The sequence below is a fragment of the Myotis nattereri genome (assembly GCF_964212035.1).
Source record: "Myotis nattereri genome assembly, chromosome: 1".
NCBI lineage: Eukaryota > Metazoa > Chordata > Mammalia > Chiroptera > Vespertilionidae > Myotis > Myotis nattereri.
In genome coordinates this window covers 63,814,547-63,838,732 of record NC_138075.1, presented here as the reverse complement: position 1 = coordinate 63,838,732, position 24,186 = coordinate 63,814,547, and the positions used below count along the sequence as shown (strand labels likewise).

The 24,186-nt window shown below is 54.6% G+C and overlaps 1 protein-coding gene across 2 annotated transcripts in view; it reads left to right on the top strand.

The window, feature by feature from the left end:
* The window catches only part of DUOX1 (dual oxidase 1), a gene marked incomplete at both ends in the record, with an annotated part of 35,090 nt that extends 13,035 nt beyond the window's left edge, over window positions 1-22,055 (top strand). For both annotated transcript variants that reach the window (XM_081086443.1, XM_081086442.1), the window contains 21 exons: window positions 189-307; window positions 925-1,062; window positions 1,670-1,783; window positions 2,514-2,713; window positions 3,565-3,750; window positions 5,882-6,107; window positions 6,377-6,470; window positions 6,726-6,901; window positions 9,616-9,685; window positions 10,077-10,202; window positions 10,756-10,934; window positions 11,211-11,441; window positions 12,016-12,115; window positions 12,357-12,406; window positions 14,667-14,794; window positions 18,289-18,442; window positions 18,834-19,063; window positions 19,310-19,468; window positions 20,766-20,921; window positions 21,123-21,251; window positions 21,933-22,055. In XM_081086443.1, coding sequence (XP_080942569.1) covers window positions 189-307; window positions 925-1,062; window positions 1,670-1,783; window positions 2,514-2,713; window positions 3,565-3,750; window positions 5,882-6,107; window positions 6,377-6,470; window positions 6,726-6,901; window positions 9,616-9,685; window positions 10,077-10,202; window positions 10,756-10,934; window positions 11,211-11,441; window positions 12,016-12,115; window positions 12,357-12,406; window positions 14,667-14,794; window positions 18,289-18,442; window positions 18,834-19,063; window positions 19,310-19,468; window positions 20,766-20,921; window positions 21,123-21,251; window positions 21,933-22,055 — 3,088 coding nt within the window. The remainder of the gene's footprint in view (window positions 1-188; window positions 308-924; window positions 1,063-1,669; window positions 1,784-2,513; window positions 2,714-3,564; window positions 3,751-5,881; window positions 6,108-6,376; window positions 6,471-6,725; window positions 6,902-9,615; window positions 9,686-10,076; window positions 10,203-10,755; window positions 10,935-11,210; window positions 11,442-12,015; window positions 12,116-12,356; window positions 12,407-14,666; window positions 14,795-18,288; window positions 18,443-18,833; window positions 19,064-19,309; window positions 19,469-20,765; window positions 20,922-21,122; window positions 21,252-21,932) is intronic.
* Between the last annotated feature and the right edge of the window lie 2,131 nt (window positions 22,056-24,186).

Below are 24,186 nucleotides of genomic sequence, written 5' to 3'. Positions count from 1 at the left end.
AGGCCTGCCTGGGTTCCCACCTCAGACTCCAGACCCACTGCCTATAAGCAGCCCCCATGGGCCCTTGATTCCCAGCTGGCACTGTCCCCTCCCCAGTCCCTCTGGGGCTCTTTCCTCATCTGGATCCCTGGGCCTGGGGCCTGCATCTCTCTCCCACTCTGAGAACACCCCACCTCTCTCACCCCCAGACTCTTCTCTGAGGAAGAGATCGCAGAGATCAGAAACACATCCCTCTGGGATGTTCTAGTGGCTGTCACCAACGTGGACCCTAGTGCCCTGCAGCCCAATGTCTTTTTCTGGCATGTGGGTGAGTGGCCAAGGAGTGCTTGCAGGGGCTTGGGGTCTGGAGTTTCTTTCCTCCTCAACCGTGGGTTTGGGTCAGTGTGGCTGGACAGTAGACTCCAAGGGGGGAGTGAACTATGGTTGTGCCCTTGGGAACTTTGGATTTGGGCACCAAGGTTGCCACATACAGCTACGTAGGTTCGCCTCTGCACAACTGCAGGTGCCCAAGTGAGGGCAGGCCTGGGACTTGGAGAGTCCTGGTAAGGAGACACATTCAGCTGGATGGGGCTGGGGTGTGTGGAACACTAGGAGGGCTGAGTGTAGTGAAGATATCCCAACCCCACAGCAGTGATGACAGAAGAGTTCTGTGTGTGTGTGCGTGTGTGTGTGTGTGTGTGTGTGTGTGTGTGTACATGTGCATAGGAAGGAAAGATAGAGGTTGAGGTTCATTTTGGACCCCACTTGTTACCCAAGTAGGAAAACACCACATTCTTGGTATAATGGCAGGGACAATGGCAGGGGTAAGCAGCCTCCTCCCCTCTGGTACCCAGAGCCAACACCATTCCCTCTTTCTGCCACCCTAACCGCCTCAGTAATGCTGTGCCTGAGCCCCCAGGACTCTATCTTTCTCTGCCTCCCCAGGAGACCCCTGCCCACAGCCAGGACAACTCAGCACGGAGGGCCTGCCAGCCTGTGTTCCCCCTGTCATGCGGGACTACTTCAAAGGCAGTGGATTTGGCTTCGGGGTCACCATTGGGACCCTCTGCTGTTTCCCCCTGGGTAACAGTGATGGGCAGGGTGGGGTTGGGTAAGAGATGCAAGCTGGGAGTAGGGTTGGTTCCATCTGTGGCAACAAGCCATGTTCCTCTGGGCAGATGACAAAAACATCAGAGCAGGAGGAGACACAAGAGGTGTCTGACCTGCAGATAAGTTGGCACCAGGAAGAACTGCCCCCCCTGTTCTCAGGGCCCAGATTGGTCAGGCGTCCCAGGAATCCACAATCCACAGCTATTTGCAGGAGCCTGGGCCTGCCAGAGACAATGCCCTGCTGGAGAACCAGAGCTGGGATGTAGTTGCTGGGGCAGAGGCTTTGGACTTGTGTGTGGGTGGACCAGCAGCCTGGCGGAGTGGGTCCAGCTCTAGCTGGGAGAGGACCTGAGCGCTGGAAGCAGAGAAGGAGCCTGCACAGGCATCTTAGATGCTACCCAAACTCCCCATAGGATGCAAACCAGCTCCCCGCCTCTCTGAAGGCAGCTTTATAATTTGAGAATGGACAGATCTAGGACTTGGGGAAAGCAGGGGTCTTGGCAAGGGAAGGAGTCTGGCAAAGGAGCCACTGATCTCCACAGACCTCCCTCTGAGCATCCGACTGCCTCTGCCCTGCCAGTGAGCCTGCTTGTTGCCTGGATTGTTGCCCGGCTCCGGAAGAGAAATTTCAAGAAGCTCCAAGGCCAGAACTGCCAAAGCATTAAGTCTGAGAAGTTCGTGGAGGGCGTGGAAGGTAAGCCTGGGGCTGGCCATGGTGGTGAGAAGGAGGACTTGACTCAGGGCGACAGCCCCTTCCTCCACCTCAGCAGCCTAAGGAAAGGTCTCCTTTTTCTAGGCCTCCTGGCAGCTGGGCAGGGGGAAGGGCCACAGGGGCATTGGGTGGAAGTTGGTCCTGGGGTCCTCCCACCTCTGTAGTTGCTCCTAAAGGTCCCAGAGGGGATGAGATAGATTCATGGGGAGGAGTCACAGAACCTGGACTACATTTTACAGGGTTTCTGTGACTCACAAATTCCCAAGAACTGCTGCTTTGTGCATCTTAAACTGGAATTTCAGGCAACAGAGAAGTCATTAAGGAAGGTCTAGAGTCAGACTGACTGAGGATTGGAATCTTGATCCCACCACCTGGGCCTTAGGCAGATCTTTAAGTTTTCTAAACTTACTTTTCATTATCTGTAAAGTAGGAATTATAATAGCACTTACCTTATCGATTTATGAAGACTAAATGAATTCGCTCATGCAAAGTACTTGATGCCGTGTTGGGCACATGGTAAACACTCAGGAAATGGTAGCTATTCTTCTCATGGGACTATTGGGGAGGGGGTGTCCCTCAGGACCCAAGAAGAGGCAAGGAGCTATGGGGGCCTTGATCTAACTCCAGCTCTGAGCTGGCCTTCTTCCTGTGGGTGTGCCTCGAGCAGGGCAGGCCCGGAGGCCCCAGCTGACCCAGCCCCGTCTCTCCCCAGCGTTGGAATGGCAGGGCCGCAAGGAGCCCTGCCGGCCTGTGCTTGTGCACCTGCAACCCGGGCAGGTCCGTGTCCTGGATGGCAGGCTCTCTGTGCTCCGCATCATCCAGCTGCGGCCCCTGCAGCAGGTCAACCTCATCCTTTCCAACAACCATGGACGCCGTACCCTGCTGCTCAAGATCCCCAAGGAGTATGACCTGGTATGGCCCCGCTGGCCCCTGGCTCCTCGTCCACCGACATGGCCAGCCAGGTGGAGGGAAATGAGCACTGGGTCACACAGGGTTTCTGGCTTCTGGTTACTGGCTGTAGTACCTGATAGAGAGAGAAACTTGAGCACATCTGTCCTGCTCTGGACCTGCTGGATGTGATCTCCACAGTCCCCTATTCCTCTAAGGGGAGTCTGCCCCTCCCTTTCTAAGGCCACTGTGGCAGGTCCCAGCTGGGATTCCTGGGAAGAAGCTGGGTGCTCCCCCGTCCCCTGATTTCAGGCTGGAGTGATTTGTTAAAGATTTCGGAGGGGAGTCCATCAGAGGCTGATCTTCAGCTCTGAGTGTCTGGCTCATGGTCCCCCTCAATCCTCTGGCCTCCCCGCCTTCCCCTTCTCCAGTATGGAACAGGGAGGGAAGAATGCTTCATACATGTATGTGACTTTGAATGCTACCTCTGCACATATAAGAAAACCACTTAACCCCCGAGCCCAGGAAATAACAGTGTCTTTTGCAAGGGCTCCCTTTCCAGTGGCCCCGACAAAATTCATATAAAGCTCCTAGACCAGTGGTTCTCAACCTTCCTCACGCCGCGACCCTTTAGTACAGTTCCTCATGTTGTGGTGACCCCCAATTTCATTGTTACAAATTGAGCATAATTAAAGTATAGTGATTAATCACAAAAACAATATGTAATTATATATGTGTTTTCCGATGGTCTTAGGCGACCCCTGTGAAAGGGTCGTTCGACCCCCAAAGGGGTCGCGACCCACAGGTTGGGAACCGCTGTCCTAGACCCAAGAGGCCTTGACAAATGGTTGCTCTCCTTCCTGCTGCCTCCGTAGGTGCTGCTGTTTAACCTGGAGGAAGAGCGGCAGGCACTGGTGGAAAACCTTCGGGTGGCTCTGAAGGAAAGTGGGCTGAGCTTCCAGGAGTGGGAGATGCGGGAGCAGGAGCTGATGAGGGCAGCCGTGACACGGGAGCAGCGGAGCCATCTCCTGGAGACCTTTTTCAGGCACCTTTTCTCCCAGGTGTGTATGTGGGATCAGATCTGTTCTTGCACGTCTGTCTATGGTGGTGCCCTTACCTGTGTAAGGCCGTGGGTGACTCCAGGGCAAGTCAGAAACCCTGAAATCACAGCCAAGAGTCAACTTTACTGTGATTTTGGCCAAGTCACCTGACCTTACTGTAAGGAGATGCACCAGCCCCCGTTCCAATCCCACCCACCTGTGAGACTTCAGAGAGGCATTTCCTGGGAAGGGGCTCATCTGCATGTGTCGATATCTCTCCTCAGGGCTGCCCAGGTTCTCTGCCCTCACCTAAAGGCTGCAGAAATCTAGGGTAAGATGGGCTTTGTGGGGCAGTGAGAGCCCTTAGCCACTCCTTGGAGGAGTGTAGCTGCCAGAGGCCTAAAGAGGGTATTAGTGCCTACCTTGTAGACTTCTGAGAGCCACTGAGAGGTTGTGGGGAAATAAGATAGGAAGAGAAATGCAAGGACTTGGACCCATGTCTGGCATGAAAATAAAGGCAGCCTGAGCAGAACAGTGGAGAGGAGAAGGCTGGGAGATATAATACAGCATGGGCGCGCCCGGAAGGCGTTTATCATCCCAATGGGAAGATAAGATGCACACAGAGAGGAAGATAATTGGCAAAGAATGACCGCTATAAAGGTGACCCAGGAAAAAAGTGGTCTAGGAGTTCAGAAAAGGTAGTTGAAGCTTCAGGCAGGTATAAAGTCCTGGTGGAAGTGAGATTTGGCAAGGACTCAAAGTTGGAAAAGTTTTGGCTCAGAAGAAAGGGGCTCACATCGATGTTTCTCTCTCCCTCTCCCTTCCATTCTCTCTAAAAATCAATGGAAAAATATCCTCAGGTGAGGACTAACCAAAAAAAGAAGAAGAAGAAAGGAGGTACCCGGTAGAAGGGCAAAAAAAATCAGTGTTTGAGGAGAAGGAGCAGGGTTGGCTAGCTCTAGAAAGGACCCATGAGGGAAGCTACCATTTAATGGTCATTAGCTGTGTGCACCTGACTACATCACGTACTCTTCAAACAAGTTGAACTTGAGTATGTACTAGAATGGAGGGTCCCCTGCTGGGGTGACTCATTGCCAGGGCCCGGGCAGGCACTTCCACTCAGTTCAGGATCCGCCAGGGCTGTGAAAGAGAACGCCCTGTGTTGGGAGGGGAGGGTGTGCTACTGTTTCCTGGGGCAGCTGCCAACCCTTTCAGTGTTTTCAGCTTTCAGATATTTTTTCGTACAGCCTCTCTTGTTGATTCTCACAGCAACCCTGTGAGATAGGTCGGGCAGGTGAGGAAACGAATGCCAGGCAACGGAACAGACTTGCCTGAGGCCATGCAGTGAGACAGTGGCACCGTTGGGACATGAACCTGGGTCTCTTGTCTCTAGCCCCAGGCTCTTTCCGCTAAAGCACCTTGTTTCCAGCAACAAGTTACCTCATGAAATCACAGCCAGGCTTGAAGTAGGGGCTTCTAGTTGACAGGCAGGAACAACAGGTGCTGTGGTTTGCAGGCTGCTTGCTTCCCTAACCGTCTGTTCTCCTTATGCTGGGGCAGCCCCTTGGGTGGGATGAAGATGGCTCATGATGAGAATTTCCCCTCAGCTTTTTCTCAACCCAGTTGAGCTTTTTTTTCAGTCAAAACTCTGGATAGAAAAGCAACCCGCTCAAGCCAGCACTGATGAAGGGTCAGTTGACTCAGGATATAGCAGTGTCTCAGGAACCCCAAAGGGAGGGCTGTGGCCTGGCCTGGAAAGGACCAGGGAAGGGAAAGCTGTCAGCAAATAAGGCTGCCTCCTCTCCTCTGTGCTGCTGCTTCGCTCTGTCTCTGTGTCTCTGAGCACTTGGAGGAACAGGGTGGTCCACAACTTCTGAGTTTCCTTGTGCTCAGGCAAGACAGACCTAGGACCTTCCAGTCCCAGTTCCCCGTCCCCTGCGTGGCTTAAGTGGGCATCCCTGGTCCAATCAGCTAATGCACGGGGCCAAGGTTCTGTAGAATAAATGGCCACAGGGACCACCCACAGGGCTTATGGGGTAGTGCTTAGGGGAGGGGGTGCTGGGCAGGTACATTAAAAGGTGGCTCAACTGGCCTTCAAGTCAAGGAATCCCTGTCTCCTTCTCTCCCTCCCTCTGCTGCTGCCCAAATGCAGGTGCTGGACATCGACCAGGCAGACGCAGGGACCCTGCCCCTGGACTCATCTCAGAAGGTGCAGGAGGCCCTGACGTGTGAGCTCAGCAGGGTCGAGTTTGCCGAGTCCCTGGGCCTCAAGCCCCAGGACATGTTTGTGGAGTCCATGTTCTCTCTGGCCGACAAAGACGGCAATGGCTACCTGTCCTTCCGGGAGTTCCTGGACATCCTGGTGGTCTTCATGAAAGGTAGTGGAGGAGGGAGTGATTGCCCAGATAGGAGAAGATGGAAGGGGCTGGAGCCTGAGGCTGGGGTGTGGCTGACCTGCTGGAGATGGGGAAGCACTGGGGTCAGGTCTCTAGCCATGGCAGACATCTGGGAGCGCCCCGGTAGAGTCAGGAAGCAGAGCAACCCCTCGCTGTGTCCAGCAGTGGGTCACACTAGTGTAAGGCCCCTCCCGGCCAGCCTGGGTTTAGGCAGGAGGTCTGGGCCGCTCATAGGTTCCTCCTTCTCCCAGGCTCCCCTGAGGAGAAGTCTCGCCTTATGTTCCGCATGTACGACTTTGATGAGAATGGCCTCATTTCCAAGGACGAGTTCATCAGGATGCTGAGGTTGGTCCGATGGGACAGCTAGGAGAGTGGGCCAGAGCAGGGACTGCAGGGGGTCGGGTGGGACATGAAGGAAGAAGCAGGAGGGTAAAGAGCAGGGGCCCCCACCTTCTCACCCACAGAGCCAGAGACAGTTAGAGCTAAGAGGGGCTTGGGAAAGGCCCAGCGGGCCTGCCTGGTGGGATGGCCAGTGGGCCCTTGTGTCTAGGCCCCAGGCCCCTTGTCAGGGCCTGATAGCTCCCCGCCCCCAACCCCCAGGTCCTTCATCGAGATCTCCAACAACTGCCTGTCCAAGGCCCAGCTGGCGGAGGTGGTGGAGTCCATGTTCCGGGAGTCGGGCTTTCAGGACAAGGAGGAGCTGACATGGGAGGACTTCCACTTCATGCTGCGGGACCACGACAGCGAGCTCCGCTTCACACAGCTCTGTGTCAAAGGTGAGGGAGCCTGGAGGCAGGGCTGACGTATCCATTAGGCACAGCAGGCACAGTACACAAGGCCCATGTATTTTGGGAATCCATGGAAATGTTTTCATTTCTTTTAAAATCAGAAGACGAAAAAAAAATCATAAAATCATAAAAGAGAATTAGTATAATAATAATAAATATGTGATGACATATCCAGCCTGGATTATATTCTTTACACCAGGGGTGGGGAACATCTGGCCCACAGGCTGAATAAGGCCCGCAGAATCATTTGGTCTGGCCCTGCTGAGGCATTAGGGGTGAGTTATTTAAATATTTGACCAAATATAGCAGGCTAATTTTTAAGTTGATAATTTTGTGTGACCGTTGAACGATGTTATAAATATCCAAATGGCCCTGGGCAGAAAGAAAGGTTCCTCACCTCTGCTTTACACCAATGTAATTATTTTAAATATAATTTTTAATTTATTTTTTAATGGAGGAAGAGGCCCAGGAAGACAACGGGGCCTGGGACCCACAACAGTCATAATGCAGCCCTGCTGGTGGGGTGTGCAGGGCCAGGATAGCGTGGGGAATGGCAGCTGGAATTCCTCTTTCTTGCCAAAGAACCCTATGCCTGGAGCCCAGTGCAGAGGGAAAACAGTGTCTCCTCCTTACAGCCCTACCCCGGCCATACTCATCTCAGCTGGGATGTCTGGTAGTGGTGGGTGTTCGAGTTTTGTTTGCCACTTTATTCCCCAGAGGAGTGGTCAGTAAATGTTTGCTAAGTGCATGGAGACCCACTTCTGTTGTCTCCCCCTACTTCCTGCCCTTCCTGTGTCTGACTCAGTGGGTGGGGCTAGAATCAGGGTGAGGAGTGGGCAGAGAGCAGCCGAGGGACTGCCTGTGGCCTGCTCTGAGCTGTTACTGTGTCTTCACAGCCTGGGATTCTCACTGGGGCATGTTGAAACCAAACCCAGCCCCTCCCAGGATGATGAGGCCCTGGGGGAGCTGAGCAGTCTGGGTGAGAGGGGCGAGTTAGACAAGGCACAGTTGGGCTTCTGGTCAGGGCTTCCCCTGCCCAGGTTGGGAGGACAGTTGGTAGAGTGCAGACCCAGCAAGTCTAATTCTGCAGCTTTTCACCTTTCCCAGGCAGCCAGAGCAGGAGGCACCCAGGCCTGAGGGCAGAGCAGGGGAGGGTGCCTGAAGTGAGCGCAGGCCAGAGTCCCGATATACGGCCCCTGGGGTGGAGGAAGGACCAGGCTTGGGAAAGGAGATTAAGTAGAAGGTTAGCAATGAGTATTTTGTTTGGCATTTTAATGGAAAAAAAAAATTTATTGGAGAGAAAGAGAGAGAGATTTGTTGTTCAACTTATTTCTACATTCATTGGTTGCTTCTTGTATGTGCTCTGGGATCAAACCCGCAATCTTGGTGTATTGCAGTGGTTCTCAACCTTCCTAATGCCGCGACCCTTTAATACAGTTCCTCTTGTTGTGGTGACCCCCAATTTCATTGTTACAAATTGAACATAATTAAAGCATAGTGCTTAATCACAAAACAATATGTAATCATATATGTGTTTGCCGATGGTCTTAGGCGACCCCTGTGAAAGGGTTGTTCTCCTGTGAGAACCTGGATTGGCTGCTCAGTCCTGCCCTGTCCCAAAGGGGTCGCGACCCACAGGTTGAGAACTGCTGGTGTATTGGGATGACACTCTAACCAACTGAGCTACCCAGCCAGGGCCCATTTGACTTTTAATCGTTGTATTTTATTGTTTCCTCCAAATTTTACTTTGAAACATTGTAAACCTAGAGTTTAAAGGCTCATCTCTTTCTCCCTCACCTAGATTTGTCATTTGTTACCCTTTTTTGCCACATCTGCTGTTTGCTAAAGCATTTGAGAGGGGATAGATTACTTTGTTTTCAACACTCTGATTTCATTAAATTCAGCTTAATCACATTTGGCCTCTGGCCTGTAGACCAGGGTAATCCTCAGGATTGGTTTAGCACTTGGAAGTGACCTGCAGATTCCCAGGTCTCCTGTGAGAACCTGGATTGGCTGCTCAGTCCTGCCCTGCCCCTAAGTGCTCAGCCCAGACAGGGAACAATGGGCAGCTCCTGGAAGGGTGTGTCCCCCCACCCCCACCCCCCCATTTTCTTATGAACATTTTCCAACACAGAAAAGTGGAATCTCCCATATATGCACCACCTTGTCCTAGATTCTACACTTAACTCCACAGAGATTTTAAGCTGGAGGGTCATTAGTGGGGGTTTGTGGCAGAATGTTTTTAGCAGACAGGTTGCATATAGTTCCTGAACTCCGCCCCGTAAGCCTGATTCTAGTCCCAGGAATGAGACTGAAGGTGAGCACACACTCAGGAGAGCCTGCCTGGCCAGCTTTGTTGCAGGCCTTCTCCCTGACTAACGGTGGCTAGGGCTGCTCCCACTGGGGACACAGGCTGAGGCTGGGGCACCCAGAGGCAGGGTATTATTGGCCAGGACCCTCTATAGCAGTGGTTCTCAACCTTCTGGCCCTTTAAATACAGTTCCTCATGTTGTGACCCAACCATAAAATTATTTTCGTTGCTACTTCATAACTGTAATGTTGCTACTGTTATGAATCGTAATATAAATATCTGATATGCAGGATGGTCTTAGGCGACCCCTATAGTGTCTGGACATTTGAGCCAGGTTCTCCTGAGGCTCTGGGCCCTGAGCTGCTCCCTAGCCCAGCTCTCCATTTTGCAGGAGTGGAGGTGCCTGAAGGCATCAAGGATCTCTGCCGGAGAGCCTCCTACATCAGCCAGGATAAGCTCTGGTGAGCCCTCATCTGGGAATGTTGGAGGGAGGGCTGGGGACCGGGAGTTGCCTTTTTTCTCCCAAAATGACTGGGATCACAGCCCTCACTAGCCTACATCATGCTTTCATGCAAATCAGAAAAAGACACTTCTTCCGCTGCTGACACAGCTCTGCATTCACCTTTGGCCTGGGTCAGAGGCCCTTGTAACGGGCACAGCTATCTCTGACAGCCCTGTCTAGAACCCCCAGGACGCGACTCATTCCCTATCTAGGTCTCTGGGAATCCTGCTGTCCTCTGGCTGAGAGCTCTGGCCCTTCTTCAACAGAGTGGGTATGGAGGCAGAGCAGGGGCAGCGGAGCACCAAGTGGCTTGGGTAACCAAGATTCTGTCTCCTGCATTCCTGTCCTAGTCCCTCTCCCAGAGTGGGCGCTCGCTGTTCCCGCAGTGATGTCGAGGTGGAGCGGACACCGCAGAGACTGCAGTGCCCCATGGACACCGATCCTCCCCAGGAGGTTCGACGGAGGTTTGGCAAGAAGTACGCCTGCTTCTTCCCCTAAGCCCAGGCAGTTCATCCATCCTTTCAGCATGCGTGCATTGCTTACTTGGTGCCAGGCACTATCTTAAGCACAGCCTCATATGAGATAGCCTGGTACACTGAGAACTGCAGTGTCCCACTGCTGAATGGTATAATGGTGGTAAGAGCAAGGGGCTTCAGAGCGCAAGGAAATGCTCATCTCTGTCTGGGAGGTCAGGGCAGGCTTCCTGGAGGAGGCGACCTTTGAGCTCCAGGGTAGAGTGAGAATAGAGATGTGGAGTTGGGAGCTCAGATTGGGAGGGGAGAGGGCTGTCTGTGAGTGAGAACTGGGGTAGATGAAGTGCGTCCCTGGGATGAGCTGACCCAGTGACCACTTGCAGGGGTCCCTGCATTGACAGCTCGCTGGAAGAGTGTGGTAAGAGCCTTTGGACTCTGAGCCATGCTTAGCTTGAGCGACTCGGGGCCCTTTTTCTCCCGCGCTCAGACTGGGAGGGGAGCGGGGCTGCACTAGCGCCGGGTCCCTACCAGAGAGCCAAGACTTGCTGTCTCCCAGGGTGACGTTGTTTCAGCCCCTGCTGTTCACCGAGGCTCACCGGCAGAAGTTCCAGCGGAGCCGTCGCCACCAGACGGTGCAGCAGTTCAAGCGCTTCATCGAGAACTACCGGCGCCACATCGGCTGCGTGGCTGTGTTCTACGCCATCGCCGCGGGCCTCTTCCTGGAGCGGGCCTACTGTGCGTGCTGGCCCCGGGGTGGGGACAGGGCTCACAAAAACGGAGAGCCCTGGGGGCGGGGCCTGCTTGATTGACGGCTGCGGGGAGGACAGAGCGTGCCTACTGTGTGAATGACAGACACCCTGGGGGCAGGCCTGCAGTGGGTGTCTGGGCAGCTGGAATGGGGACTTGGGGAGGCGATTGTGGGCGAGGGCTGGCCGGGCCTGCGGGTGACCTCCCTCAGTAGCGCTCTCTCCACTGCACTGCCCGCCCTCACCCGCCTGGGCCCCTCCGCAGACTACGCCTTCGCCTCGCCACCCTCGGGCATCGCACAGACCACCTTTGTGGGCATCATCCTGTCGCGGGGCACGGCCGCCAGCATCTCCTTCATGTTCTCCTACATCCTGCTCACCATGTGCCGCAACCTCATCACCTTCCTGCGGGAGACCTTCCTCAACCGCTACGTGCCCTTCGACGCCGCCGTGGACTTCCATCGCCTCATCGCCTCCACTGCCATCATCCTCACAGGCAGGGCTGGGGTCGAGGGCATCCTCTCCCTGTCCTTCCGCCCCCACTGGCTTCCCCTCCTCCGAGAGCCCCTAGTCCCTCTCCCAGGGTGAGCGTTCGCTGTGCTTCACTTGAGTGTGAGCCTTCGTTGTCCTCATAAGGATGGCGGCGCCCCGGCAGTGGTGTGCAGTAGCCCAGGAGCCCCTCAATGCCCGCCCCCCCCCCCCGCCCCAGTGCCTCTTCCTACACTTTCAGGGACACCTCACCAGCCTCCACCTGACAAGTTCCTAACACCCCAAATGCGTGTACAGAATGTGCCATCTTGCAATGTTTATGTTTTAAAAGATAGATCTGTGAGAGGAGCCAAAGGAGTGGACTTCTAATATATAATTTAGACTCATGGTTGTCTTCATGAAGGGGGTGTATATGGGACATGGGAGGAACAGGAAGTTTCTCAGAGATCAGAAATCCAACCCCCTAGGGTCCTTCTTCAGGCCCCCACCTCTGGCTGGCGGGAGTTCGCCTTGGGCTGAATGGGTTGAGCACCCCCACCCGGCTGCCCCCAGGCTCACCCCACCCGCCTGGTCTTCCTTAGTGTTACACAGCGCAGGCCACGTGGTGAACGTGTACCTGTTCTCCATCAGCCCACTCAGCATCCTCTCCTGCCTCTTCCCCGGCCTCTTCCATGATGACGGGTGAGTAGTGAGCGAGGGGAAAGGGTGTATAATTTGTGAGTGGAAAGAATCTAATTATCTCTGCTCAGAGGAGAGTGTCACCTTCCAGGTTATAGGACAGACAATGACCAGCCTGAGCCCCCCGCCCCGAGTCAGCAGAAAGGGGGGCTGTGGCTGGGTTGGGGTGCCTCATCTGGAGGGTCCTTTCAGGACGTCCCAGACATCTCCTCTCAGGACCCTCCCTTGCATTCCTTCCCCACAGGTCCGAGTTCCCCCAGAAGTATTACTGGTGGTTCTTCCAGACGGTGCCAGGTGAGAGCCCTTCCTGCTCCATGAATTTCTGGGCCTGGCTCCGAGTTCCAGGTTCTGGGCTCTCTCTACCAACAGAGCAGCCCAGCTGCACTCACTGGGCTCTCACGGTCAGTCAGGCCCTGCCCTCTGGCCCCGAGGGCTCTCCTGGGCAGTAGGAGACTGCTTTCTAGTGCTTCTCTCCGGAGCTCGACTGGGCTCCACCCCAGCTCTGAACTAGTTCCTCCCTCTGTGGGGTGGGAGGGCCCCTCCTCTCCCCTAGTGCACACACCTGCCATGACTGGTTCTGAGAAACACTGTGCCCCGGCTGCACGGGGGAGGGACCAGGCTCTTGTCAAGTCAGGCGGACCCCCCTTCCCACCCCTTTTAGTCTGTCTTGACAAGGGCTGTTTAGAGGCATATTCCTAACTCCCCATAATCACCCATTTTAGAGCTATTAGCTGTGCATCTATTCAAACACTTCTTCAACCTATTTGTATTTTCAATCTGTTCCCTCCTTGGGGCAACACGTTTTCTACACTCACTCCGCTATGAAACAAAGCACCGTTTTTTAATTTTTTATTTTTTTTAATCCTAAAGTGATCTGCTTTGAACTTCAGAGAGTGCCTGCTAATTCCTGCACACTGGGGTTTCCAGGATAAGCCTGTGTTTATGCTCTGCTCTCCATTCTGTACTTGGCAGGCTTTGGTTAGATCCCTTCTTAACCTCTGCTTTGCCGCTCTTCAGGGCTCTAATCTTCCTAATTTGTGCCTCTCTCCTCCTTGATCCTTGAGGGGCCCTTCCCTGACCCCTGCATTCCCATTCTGGCTCCAGTATTGCCCTCCTGGGTAGCCCAGGCCTGGGATTCCCTGTGAAGAGGGGCCTCTCACTAACTCAGGGCCGAACCCAGGGGGGTCTCTGGGGGTAGCACTTACGCACCAGTGCTCACGCTGTGTGCTGTGGCAGCGAGGTGGAGTGCTGCAGGGACTTGGTACAAGCCTTGACTGCATAAGGCAGGGCCTGCAATGTCCAGAGACCCAGCCCCATGCATTCATTTATTCAACATACATTTATATAAGGCCCACGGTGTGCCAGGCCCTACACTAGGCCCTACACTAGGTTCAGTGGTGAACTAGCCTAGCCTGGCCCTGTTCTTGTGAAGCTGAGAGTCAGGAAAGTGATGAACATAAAACACAGATACTTGAAAAATATCCTGACAGAATCTGAAAGGGACACAGCAAGGAAGGGGTGGGCAGAGTAGACTTGGAAGGAAGTTTAAATACAGAAAAAGCACAGGATTTCAACAGCAATGCCACACTTTACTGTAACTAAGGTAGAGGACACTGAGAAGGAGGCAGCAGCTTCAGTCCCCCAAGAGGGGGAGACCAGCTTAGCAGAAATAAAAGCCCGGATTCAGCATTCAGACGAACCAGGTTTTTTATTGACATTTTCCATGACAGCCCAGAAAGTGTCCACTTGAATGAACTATTGTTTGAGCCAAGTCAGAACTCCATCACAGGGGAACACAGCCAGCTGTTAGGAAGGGAGCGGGATAGCGAGTTAGAAACATCAATGAGGGAGAAACATCGATCAGCTGCCTCCTGCACATCCCCCACTGGAGATATGCCCGCAACCAAGGTACATGCCCTTGACCAGAATCGAACCTGGGACCCTTCAGTCCGCAGGCCGACGCTCTATCCACTGAGCCAAACCGGTCAGGGCAGCATTTTATTTTGGACATCTCATACCAGTACATCTGCCTCATTTCTTTGCGGCAGAATACTATTCTATTGTATTCCTATGCTATCATTTTACTCAGCCAGTTCCCTCTTCTTGAGCATTTAAGTTATTTCCAGCTGTTTTACTTACAAATTATGTTGCCATGAACATCTTGTACATGTATTCTTGCATTCCTCTTGATAGATTTGTAGAATAAATTCCTAACAGATGGATTCCTTACTCAAAGGGTATGTACACTTTTTAAAAGATACATCAACTTAAACTCCCACCAATAAAGAGAATGGAGGCAAATATATATATATATATATATATATATATATATATATATATATATATATATCCTGACAAAGTCTATGAAGGATGAGTAGGGTCTATAGAAGCGAGAGGTACCTGTGACCAGTGGCGTGAAGGGAGAGGAACGGAGGAAGATGCTGGGCTTTCCCCACCCGCTCCTAGGACAGTGGGGAGGAAAAGGGTCCAGGCCCTTGGCAGGCCCAGAACAGCCTCGCTCCCTGGCCCTTCAGAGCCCTTGTTCATTTTGCAGGCCTCACGGGGGTTACAATGCTCCTGGTCCTGGCCGTCATGTACGTCTTCGCCTCCCGCCACTTCCGGCGCTGCAGCTTCCGGGGCTTTTGGCTGACCCACCACCTCTACATCCTGCTCTACATCCTGGTGAGGGCTCTCGGCTCTGAGCCAGGCTCATGGGGTCTGGGCAAGATGTTCCCAGGGAGGCAGTGAGGGCTGAGACGTCGGTTCTCCATCCCCTTCGTTATTTCAAGTATCCTCTTCATTTGCCACTTAAAAGATGGAGAGGATAGTAGGGGACTTTCGAGTAGACGGACCCTGATACGCAGCGCTTGGAGATGGACTTGCCGACCTGAGTTTTGCAGTAGCAGCTCTAGCAGACGGATCTGCGTTCCCAGCAGATACCCCCGCGTCATTTTGCCCAGCCAGTCTTCCTCCACTTTGAGTGGCCGGATAGGGCTCCAGGGTGGGCTGCCTACACTCAAGGGAGCATTGCCCTTTTTTAGAGAGACTTATCTTCATTGGGTTTTGCCGCTTCTGTTCTGATCCCATTTTCTAAGATGTTAGCCACCCCACCCAACTAAGTGCTACCTATAAAGTTAATGACTTTGCTCCCAAAGTCTTCACTTGGACTACTGATAAACTGGATTTTTAAGGCCACCGTTCCCCTTTCCTTCTCCTTAATCTGGGCTCCTGCCTGCCTTCCTTCACATTCCCTCCTTTCTCCTGTCCTGCTCCCTTCCCCCTTCCCTGGGTTTGGCGGCTGCTTCGGAGCTGACTTCGATCTGTGCGCCTGTGTCATGGTTCTGTTTGGCCTGCCTTCCTCAGGGACACAGGCAGTTCCCAAAAGGGCACCCTGAGGACCTGCTTGTTGAGGAGCTAAACTAAGTCCCCAGGAATGACAGTTTGGCTGGGAGCATTTAAGAAATGCGTAGTCCGTATGGCTTCCTTCTCCGTCGCTGGCTCCGGGCAGAACTGCACACAGGGGTCTCCTCCCAGGTGCTATTCCGTCCTCATTGATAGGAGGGTCTATTTCTATCTTGCCCAAGGCTTGGTACTTCACAGTTCTGAAGATGACTACCCAGCCTCGGCTTAGGTTGTTCCCTAGAACTGATGATGTTTATTTCCAAAGAAATCTCTCTCCAGCTAATTTATCCCTTCCCCACCGCCTCCTCGGTAAGGGGTGGGGCCCTAGTTACTGTTTCTGGCCGGGGTGGAGGTGATGTTCTTATTCCTGGTGAAAGAGGAGCTTCTTTGAACTAATGGGAGACTGGCACCCTGAGACCAAGACCCCTTTCTGATTAATCGCTGGTTTGGGAGAATCACTAGAGTTTAGAACCACCCGTCCTGCCAACAGGGAAGTCAGCAGCTCAGAAAGGTGTAGGCCCCTCTGCTGGGCCGTCCTAGCCCTGGCAGCTTGGGAGCTTCTCCCCTGGGGGTAGGTCAGGGCCAAAACACCCGCTTCCTTCCCATTTATCACAGGTGTGGCCACTTGACCTCAGGCAGAAAGAGAAGTTACAAGTAAAGGGCCCAGGGTGGGGTGGAGTAGACCCTGAGAAGGCTGGAGAGGCAAGGCCAGCACAACCAAAGCTGAGCTGGCAGCTGCTCCCCCAGCTCCTCAGCCAGAGGGCAGATGGTGGTTAAAAAGTAGAGCTAACACCAAACAGGGTGTATAGCATGAGGTCACCCTGGCATTGTTCTCAGCCTGGTTGGATGCTCAGAAAGCCTTGGGGGTGGGCGTGGGCTCCACAATGAAAGAGGAACTGGAGCCAGTTCAGAGGAGAGCTCTGAGAGGCTCAAGTGAATCCTGTGGGGAAAGGCTCACGAGTTCTGGGACCCTCAGCTGGGGAAGGGAGAGTTGAATGAGGAAGCAGAGTTTAACAGTTGTGCTGAGAGTCTGTTAGGTCCTAGCTCTGTGCTAAGCCCTGCAGGGAAGGGGAGACTGGATGCTCTGCCCTCAGGAATTTAGGATTTGCGGCAGAGGTAAACGCCATGCATGTGAAATGATGGACATGAGCAGACAATACAGGATTAATTGCTGAGCTGAGTGTTCTGAAAAGTAAGCTACAGGAGCTCATTGAAGGGAGTTTCATTTGGGCCAAACTGGTTAGGGAAGACTTCAGGGAGAAGATGGGACTTGGGCCAAGCCTTACAGAGAGATAAGCTAGGGTTTGACAGGGCAGAGTGGAAGCTGAAGAGCATTGCAGGTAGATGGGAGGGCATGAGCACAGGTGTGGAGGTGTGGATGATGACAGAATATTCAGGGCACCGAGGAGACAGTGCTGCCTGGCCAGGGGCGTTACGTGGTGGCAGGACATGGTAGACCTGTGTGAGTTGCACTGAAGCTGAGAGGCTGTGGTTCAGCTGAGAGCCATGCTACGTGGGAGAGCATAGAAAGACAAGCAGAGGGTGAGGAAATTGGGCTTGGGCAACACAAGGGTTGGGGTGGAGAAGGAACAGTCAGTGCAGGAGGTGGAAAGTGGCCTGAGAGGAGGGAGACCCAGGAGAGCATTGTATTGTTGTGGGAGTGTCAAGGTGGGGGGGGGGGTGCGGGGGGGGGGGGCACTGTGCCACAGGTGCCAAGGCAGGGAGCGAAAATGGTCTGAAAGGACACCTTGGGGTTTGGCCATTCGTGAGCCCTCAGTGAGGAGAGCTTGAGGGGGAAGCCAGACTGACCAGACTTAGGAGCAAGCAAGTGGAAGGAACGGGGCAAGGAGTGTCTGACCAGCTTATGGAGGAAAGGACTAGAGCTGGACAATGCCTGTCAGTTGTTTCATGGAAAACGGAGACTGATTATGTGTTCTTAGACTCCAAAGGCAGAAGATACATTGGGGGAACTTCTTTCATTGACTCAAAAGTTATTGAGTGCCTACCATGTGCCAGGCAGAAACCGCTAGGAGCTGGGAGAATAGTGGCAAACAAAATGGAAGCAGGACCTACCCCAGCAGTCCACTGGGGAAAGCAACAGCAAACGGGTCAATGAATGGAGAATCACAATAACTGTGGCTGACAAGTGCTTTGAAGGCAGTTAGCAGGGAGCTGTGACAGAGGGGACTCGGGGGGGGGCGGGGGGGGAAGCCCAGGGAGGTGGTGTTTCTGCTGCGACCTGAAGCATGAGATGGAGATAATCTAGGAAGAGCCAGGGGAAGAGCATTCCTGGCAGAGGGGACAGCAGGTGCAAAGGTCGTGGAGCAGAAAGGACTTGCCATGTTTGGCAGGCAGGGATCAGAGTATCACGAGGCCTTGTGGTGCAATGGGAAGGCCGCTAAGGTTTTTAAAGCTGGGGGTGACATGATAAAATGAACTTTAAAGAGTCACACTGGCTGCCTTGAAGAGAATTGATCACATGGGGAAACCCAGTGGAAAACCAGTTAGGAGGCGACTGCATGAGTGCAGGGGAGAGTTGACATGGCTTGGTCTAGGATTGTGTCGGAGAGATGCAAATAGTCTTATTCGTCAAGGATGCTTTGGAGGATGGGGTTGGGAATGGTTCGGTTTTGGAACCTGAAAGGAGCATGGCACACAGTGAGGTGAGGCGTGGACATGCCAGTGAGGAATGATACAGGGGTCTAAGCCCTGAGCCGGCCGCAGAACCGTTGTGGGTGTGGCCGGGTCTGAGCGGTATCCTTCACTCTATTCAGCTCATCATCCACGGCAGCTTCGCTCTGATCCAGCTGCCCCGTTTCCACATCTTCTTCCTGGTCCCGGCACTAATCTACGGGGGGGACAAGCTGGTGAGCCTGAGCCGGAAGAAGGTGGAGATCAGCGTGGTGAAGGCCGAGCTGCTGCCTTCAGGTACCAGCCGAGAGGCTGTCAGGAGCCCAGCTTGGTGGGACTGGGAAGCAGAGCAGAGCCTGGGCCTTGCAGTCTCCTAGCCTGGCCGCATGGAGTTGGCAGGGGCCTTGGGGGGGAAGGGATGAGGGAGCTGGTAAAAGAAGCTCCTTGCCAGGGGCCCTGAGCCTCTTTCACAACAGAGAGGAGAAGCCCAGGCCAGGCTGTTCCTTGCCCTGCTGACCACCAGCCCCTCCTCAGGGCAGACAGGGCCTGAGGGGAGTAATGGGGTCTGATGGGGGGAGGTCCCTGGCATATTCCAGAGCAGAGCTGAGGCTGCAGAGAGGGAACTCTCTGGAGACCACACTGTTGCTGGGTTCAGGACAGCAGCCTCACGCCCACCTCCCCTCCTCAGGGGTGACCCACCTGCAGTTCCAGCGGCCCCAAGGCTTTGAGTACAAGTCAGGACAGTGGGTGCGGATCGCCTGCCTGGCTCTGGGGACCACCGAGTACCACCCCTTCACACTGACTTCTGCGCCCCATGAGGACACGCTCAGCCTGCACATCCGGGCGGCAGGGCCCTGGACCACTCGCCTCAGGGAGATCTACTCACCCCCGACCAACGGCTGTGCCAGCTACCCGAAGGTGCCCAGACCCAGGCCAGACGTGCCACATGCTCCCACAGCCCCTTAGTAGGCCTCGACTCTGCAGCACCAGACGCCCACTGTGCTCCTCCCTCCGCCATCCAGAGACTGGCTGTCCCAGATAAAGCCACAGTCCCCCTCCCCCCTCACTCCATTAACCTACCTGCTTTTTCTTGCCTCTCATTTCTGGCTTCAGAACTGTGGTGGTAGCTGAGAGCTTAACTCACACCCACTCTCCTCCCTGCAGTTGTACCTCGATGGGCCATTTGGAGAGGGCCACCAGGAATGGCATAAGTTTGAGGTGTCAGTGCTGGTAGGAGGGGGCATTGGGGTCACCCCCTTTGCCTCTATCCTCAAAGACCTGGTCTTCAAGTCGTCAGTCAGCTACCAAGTGTTCTGTAAGAAGGTAAGTGCCCCCTAGCCCATGTCCCTTGCTCCTGATCACTGCGTCCATCTGTGCTGGCTCTCCTGCCTCTGTTCTTGGTCTCCCTAGTCCAGGCAAGGCCAAGCTGGCCTGGCCCTGGGTGGGCTGGGGTGGGGTGGGCAGGATACCCCCAGATCCTAAAGGACAGAGTTAGTTTGTTGATGCCCCTGAGCTCCTTCCCTCAGTTATGAAGCACCCCACACAGGGAATCCCTCCAGGCAGGCTGGAGAAAGGTGAAGAAACTCCCCTCCTACAGAGAAAGCTAGCACTTGAGGCATTGTCGGGCTGGGAGAAGGAAGGGCAGGCTTGGGGTGGGGCACAGGTGAAACTGGCTTTGCTCTCAAGAGTAAGAGAACAGGAGGTGGTAGGCAGGGCTGATGGGCACGGCTGGCTCCAGGAACACAGCCCAGGCCCTCAGGACCCCTCCACGCCAGGCCCCTTCACCCCAGCCTGCACCTTGTGGCAGGCCCCTGCTTGTCTCTCTAGGCCTGGCAGGTGAGTCAGGAGTGCAGGAATGCAGCAGGCAGAGGCCCAGCCCATATGCTGTCAGCATTCAGAGGTGACAGACAGTTCTCTGCTCCTCTGTCCAAGCTAGCTCTGCCTGTGCTTCCTTTTTGGAAAAAAATAATTTATATTTATATATAAATATGATTTCAGAGAGGAAGGGAGAGATAGAAATATCAATGGTAAGAGAGAATCATGATTGGCTGCCTCCTGCACACCCCCCACTGGAGATCAAGCCTGCAACCCGGGCATGTGCCCTGACTGGGAATTGAACTGTGACCTCCTGGTTCATAGGTCGACGCTCAACCACTGAGCCACACTGGCCAGGCTGCCTCTGATTCTTAACCCAAACAGTCCCACTTTCCCCCATCAGAAGCTGGAGATGGGTTCTCCTAGGGAAGTTTCCATCCCCCTGGTCTCTGAGTCCATTCCCATCCCCTCCAGACAGCCAGCTGGGTCTTCCCTGAAGATGTTCTGTGACAAGCCCTTTAGTGGTACCTTCTCCTTCTGGGCCTAAGGAGGGCACATTGGAGAGAGTGGCAGGATAGGCTCAGACCGTCAGGTGCCCCAGGCTGTCACTTACTTGCACTTCTCCATGCCCTGGGGCAACTCCATGTCCTGCTCCAGAGCCTGGCCCTGTGGCCCCCTACACTCCATTCCCCAGGATATCTGGAGAGGGGCACCCGCTGGCCAGAAGAGTTCTATTGGTGTGCAAATCCCTGGGGTATAAGGAGCCTGAGCTGAGCTGGGCCCTAAGCTCCAGCCCTGTCCCCAGATCTACTTCATCTGGGTGACACGGACCCAGCGGCAGTTCGAGTGGCTGGCTGACATCATCCGGGAGGTGGAGGAGAATGACCACCAGGACCTGGTGTCCGTGCACATCTACATCACCCAGCTGGCTGAGAAGTTCGACCTCAGGACCACCATGCTGGTACGTCAGGGCCGGCCAGGCAGGGTAGCTCAGTGGTTGAGTGGGTTAGCAGGGTAAGGCAGGATGGCCAGGGAAGGTTGGCAGGAGGCACAGAGCAGGTGGCTTCGATACTCAGCCTCCAGCTCCCTTCCCAACCCAGGCTTTGGGTTGGCTTGGGCTGACCCTGATTGTCCTTGTCTTGACCTGCCCCTGTGCCCCCAGTACATCTGTGAGCGGCACTTCCAGAAGGTGCTGAACCGGAGTCTGTTCACGGGCCTGCGCTCTGTCACCCACTTTGGTCGCCCCCCCTTTGAGCCCTTCTTCAACTCCCTGCAGGAGGTTCACCCACAGGTCAGTTCCCCCGCCCCCTCTGGGGGGTTGGGCAAAGCTCCCAAACCTGCTCCATCAGGGAAGCTATTGACTGCCGATGAGAACCCATCACCCCCTGGGAAGTTGGTGGGGTAACGAAATGGGAAAGGAGAAGAGGGGGTCACCCTGAGGGGGAAGTGGGGAGGCAGGCAACAGGGACTTGCCACTTCTGAAGCCATGATGCCTGCCTTGTTCAGAAGGAAGAGCTCAGTGATTGAGCTAGTCCTCACCATAAACTCAGAGCTACCCTTCACACCAATGCTGAGCCAGGCCTCATCCCGGACACTGAGCTAATCTTCACCATAAACACTGAGCAAGCCACTGCTCCCATAAGCACTGGGGGAGCCCTTAACGAGACACTAGCTATCCCTCAACTTGAACATTGATTAGCCCAGCCCCATATCGGAACTGCTCTTGAAGCTGGCACTTGAAGCTGGCAAATGCTTGGAAGGGGTAGAGGCTGGACCCACCGAGAGAAGGTCTACTAAAATCAAGTTAGATTTAAAAACACCAAGCTGGCCCTCACCAGGCATGGTAGAAGCAAACTTTCACAGGAACGTGGAATGAGCCCTCATCAGGGACTCTTCATGGCTTTAACATGGACCCTGAGCTAGCCCTCCCTCCAAACACTGAGCTAGCCTTCACTTCTTCCTTCCCCAACAGGTCCGGAAGATTGGGGTGTTTAGCTGTGGCCCCCCTGGCATGACCAAGAATGTGGAAAAAGCCTGTCAGCTCATTAACAGGCAGGACCGGACTCATTTCTCCCACCATTACGAGAACTTCTAGGCCTCCTGCCCAGGGGCTCCACCCACTGCCTGCTGAGCAGAGGTTTGGGTCACACCTCGCCTCACCTCTGTACTTCCTGTTTCTGGTTCCCTCGCCTTCTCCTCACTCCCACCTGCCAACCTTGGTCCGGGTGGCCATGGTCAGTCACCGCATGTGGGTTCTGGGACCCCCAGACTCATAGTCTCAGCCTGGAGAAGTGGGAGGCACTGTCCGGGGACTAGAGGTTGGGAGCTATTATTGTTTTGGGGGCAAAATGACAGCTCTTCTTCCAAACTAAGAAAAATTTCAAAAGACTGGGCCTGACAAGTGGTAAGTTGTGTGTGTGTGTGTGTGTGTGTGTGTGTGTGTGTGTGTGTATAGGGGGCTGTGAGCCTAAGGATGAAGTGGGAGCACAGATGCTGGCGTCTTAGAACTCCTCCCCTAAGTCCTCCCCTTCTTCTGGGCTTTCCACTGTCAAAAGGGCTGGCAAATGCCTTCAAGGGGACAGAGGCTGGACCCCAGAGAGAAATTTATAGGAAATCTCTCAGCACCTCAGTTTAACAGCACAATTGATCTTCTCTCCCAAGTTCTTAAACAGGCTCTGTAGTCAGAACCTGGCTCAATATCTCTCTATGTAGTGCTCTTCAGACATTCTCTGCTCTTCTTGTTCCATAGCCTCCTCTACAAATAAACCACTTTTCTGCCCCCTGGGTTGCTTTATTCTGCCCCAGGATGGGGTAAGCACTAGCAGAAGAAGCCACCCAACCGGCCGGCTAACAGGCCAATGCAGACATTCTCTGAGCTTGCTAGTATCCTCTGAATAAAGGAACCCGTCCAGGCCAAGCACCCCAGCTACAGACCCCTTCCCCTGCTCAAGGGCACCCTTCCTGACAGAGGGCCTCTCTGAGTGGCGAGTGTGAGTCTTCTGAAGCCTGGTCAGGAGGGGGCGAGGTGTGAGGGGTTTTGGAGAAGGTGGACTGGGCACAAGGGGTGTGGGATAGGGGCCGAGACACCCAGGAGCCCACAGGGAGGCAGAGTTGACCTGGCCTGCTCCAGGACCTGTTACTCCTAGTCCTTCTCTGAGCTTTAGGTAGTGAGATGATAGCAAGGAGATAGATGAGCACATCACCTAACCTTTTTGGAGCTGTTTTTGCATCTACAAAATGACTGAATGCCCTCCAAGTCTACTTAAAGAGAGGGCAACCCTCTCTGAGGGAATTTCTGAAGCAGTGCCCAATTTCAAGTGATTCTTCCTATTGTCTCCACAGACTTCTTACATTTGTCATATCTCATATCCTCCGCCCGATCCCTGATAAATTAACCACTGGATTAGAACATCCAAAATCTCATGATTCACATCACACTTTGGAACTGCAGATCTAGGTTCTGGAGGTCTTCAGACTGTCCTCCCAAGGCAGCCATCGCCAGGGTGTGTGTTCAGCCCCTCGTAGAGTTTTTGTTCAGCCTGCCCAGGGGAGCAGGAGGGCAGGCCTGGAGTGGCTTGGCAGCAGCCCTGCCTGGTGGCCCAAGGGTATAGCCGGGAGCTGGGCCCACAAGCCTCGGCGGTTTGCAGCAGGGGCGCATTGGGGGCCACCGGCTGGTGTGATCCCGCGCCCGGGTCCCGCAGTTAAGGGCACGGCCAGCAGAGGGCGCGCGCGGACGGCCCCCCCCCCCCCCCCCCCCCGCCGGCCTCGGCCGCGAGCAGCAGCGGGTGGCAGATCCGGACCGAGGCCCGCAGGCAGCAGGTCGCGGGGCGAACCCAACCTTCAGTGAATGGAGGAGGCGGCGGCAGGGCCCGCTTCCTCTGGAAAGGAAACGCAGTGGGCTGTGCCAGCTTTCCCAGCTCGCGGCGCGCGGCTTCCGCGTGGCAGGGCCACCCGCTCCTCCCGCCTGGCGCGCTGCCTCTTTGTCTCTCCGCGGCTCCCCTCCTCCAGACAAATGGCTGTAGGCAGGAAATTGGACGCGCTCCTGGGAAGCCGGGCTCGTCGGCGCGGCGGGCAGGGGGCGCCACGAGGCCGGCCGGCTCCGGCCCCCCGCCCCCCTCACCCAGCCGGGGCGGGGGCAGTGGGGGATGTTTTGATATCTCATCAAAGGAAGGAACTTGATGCTTCCAAAGCGCTTTTCACAGCCGGCCTGTGTCTGCTCCAGAGCT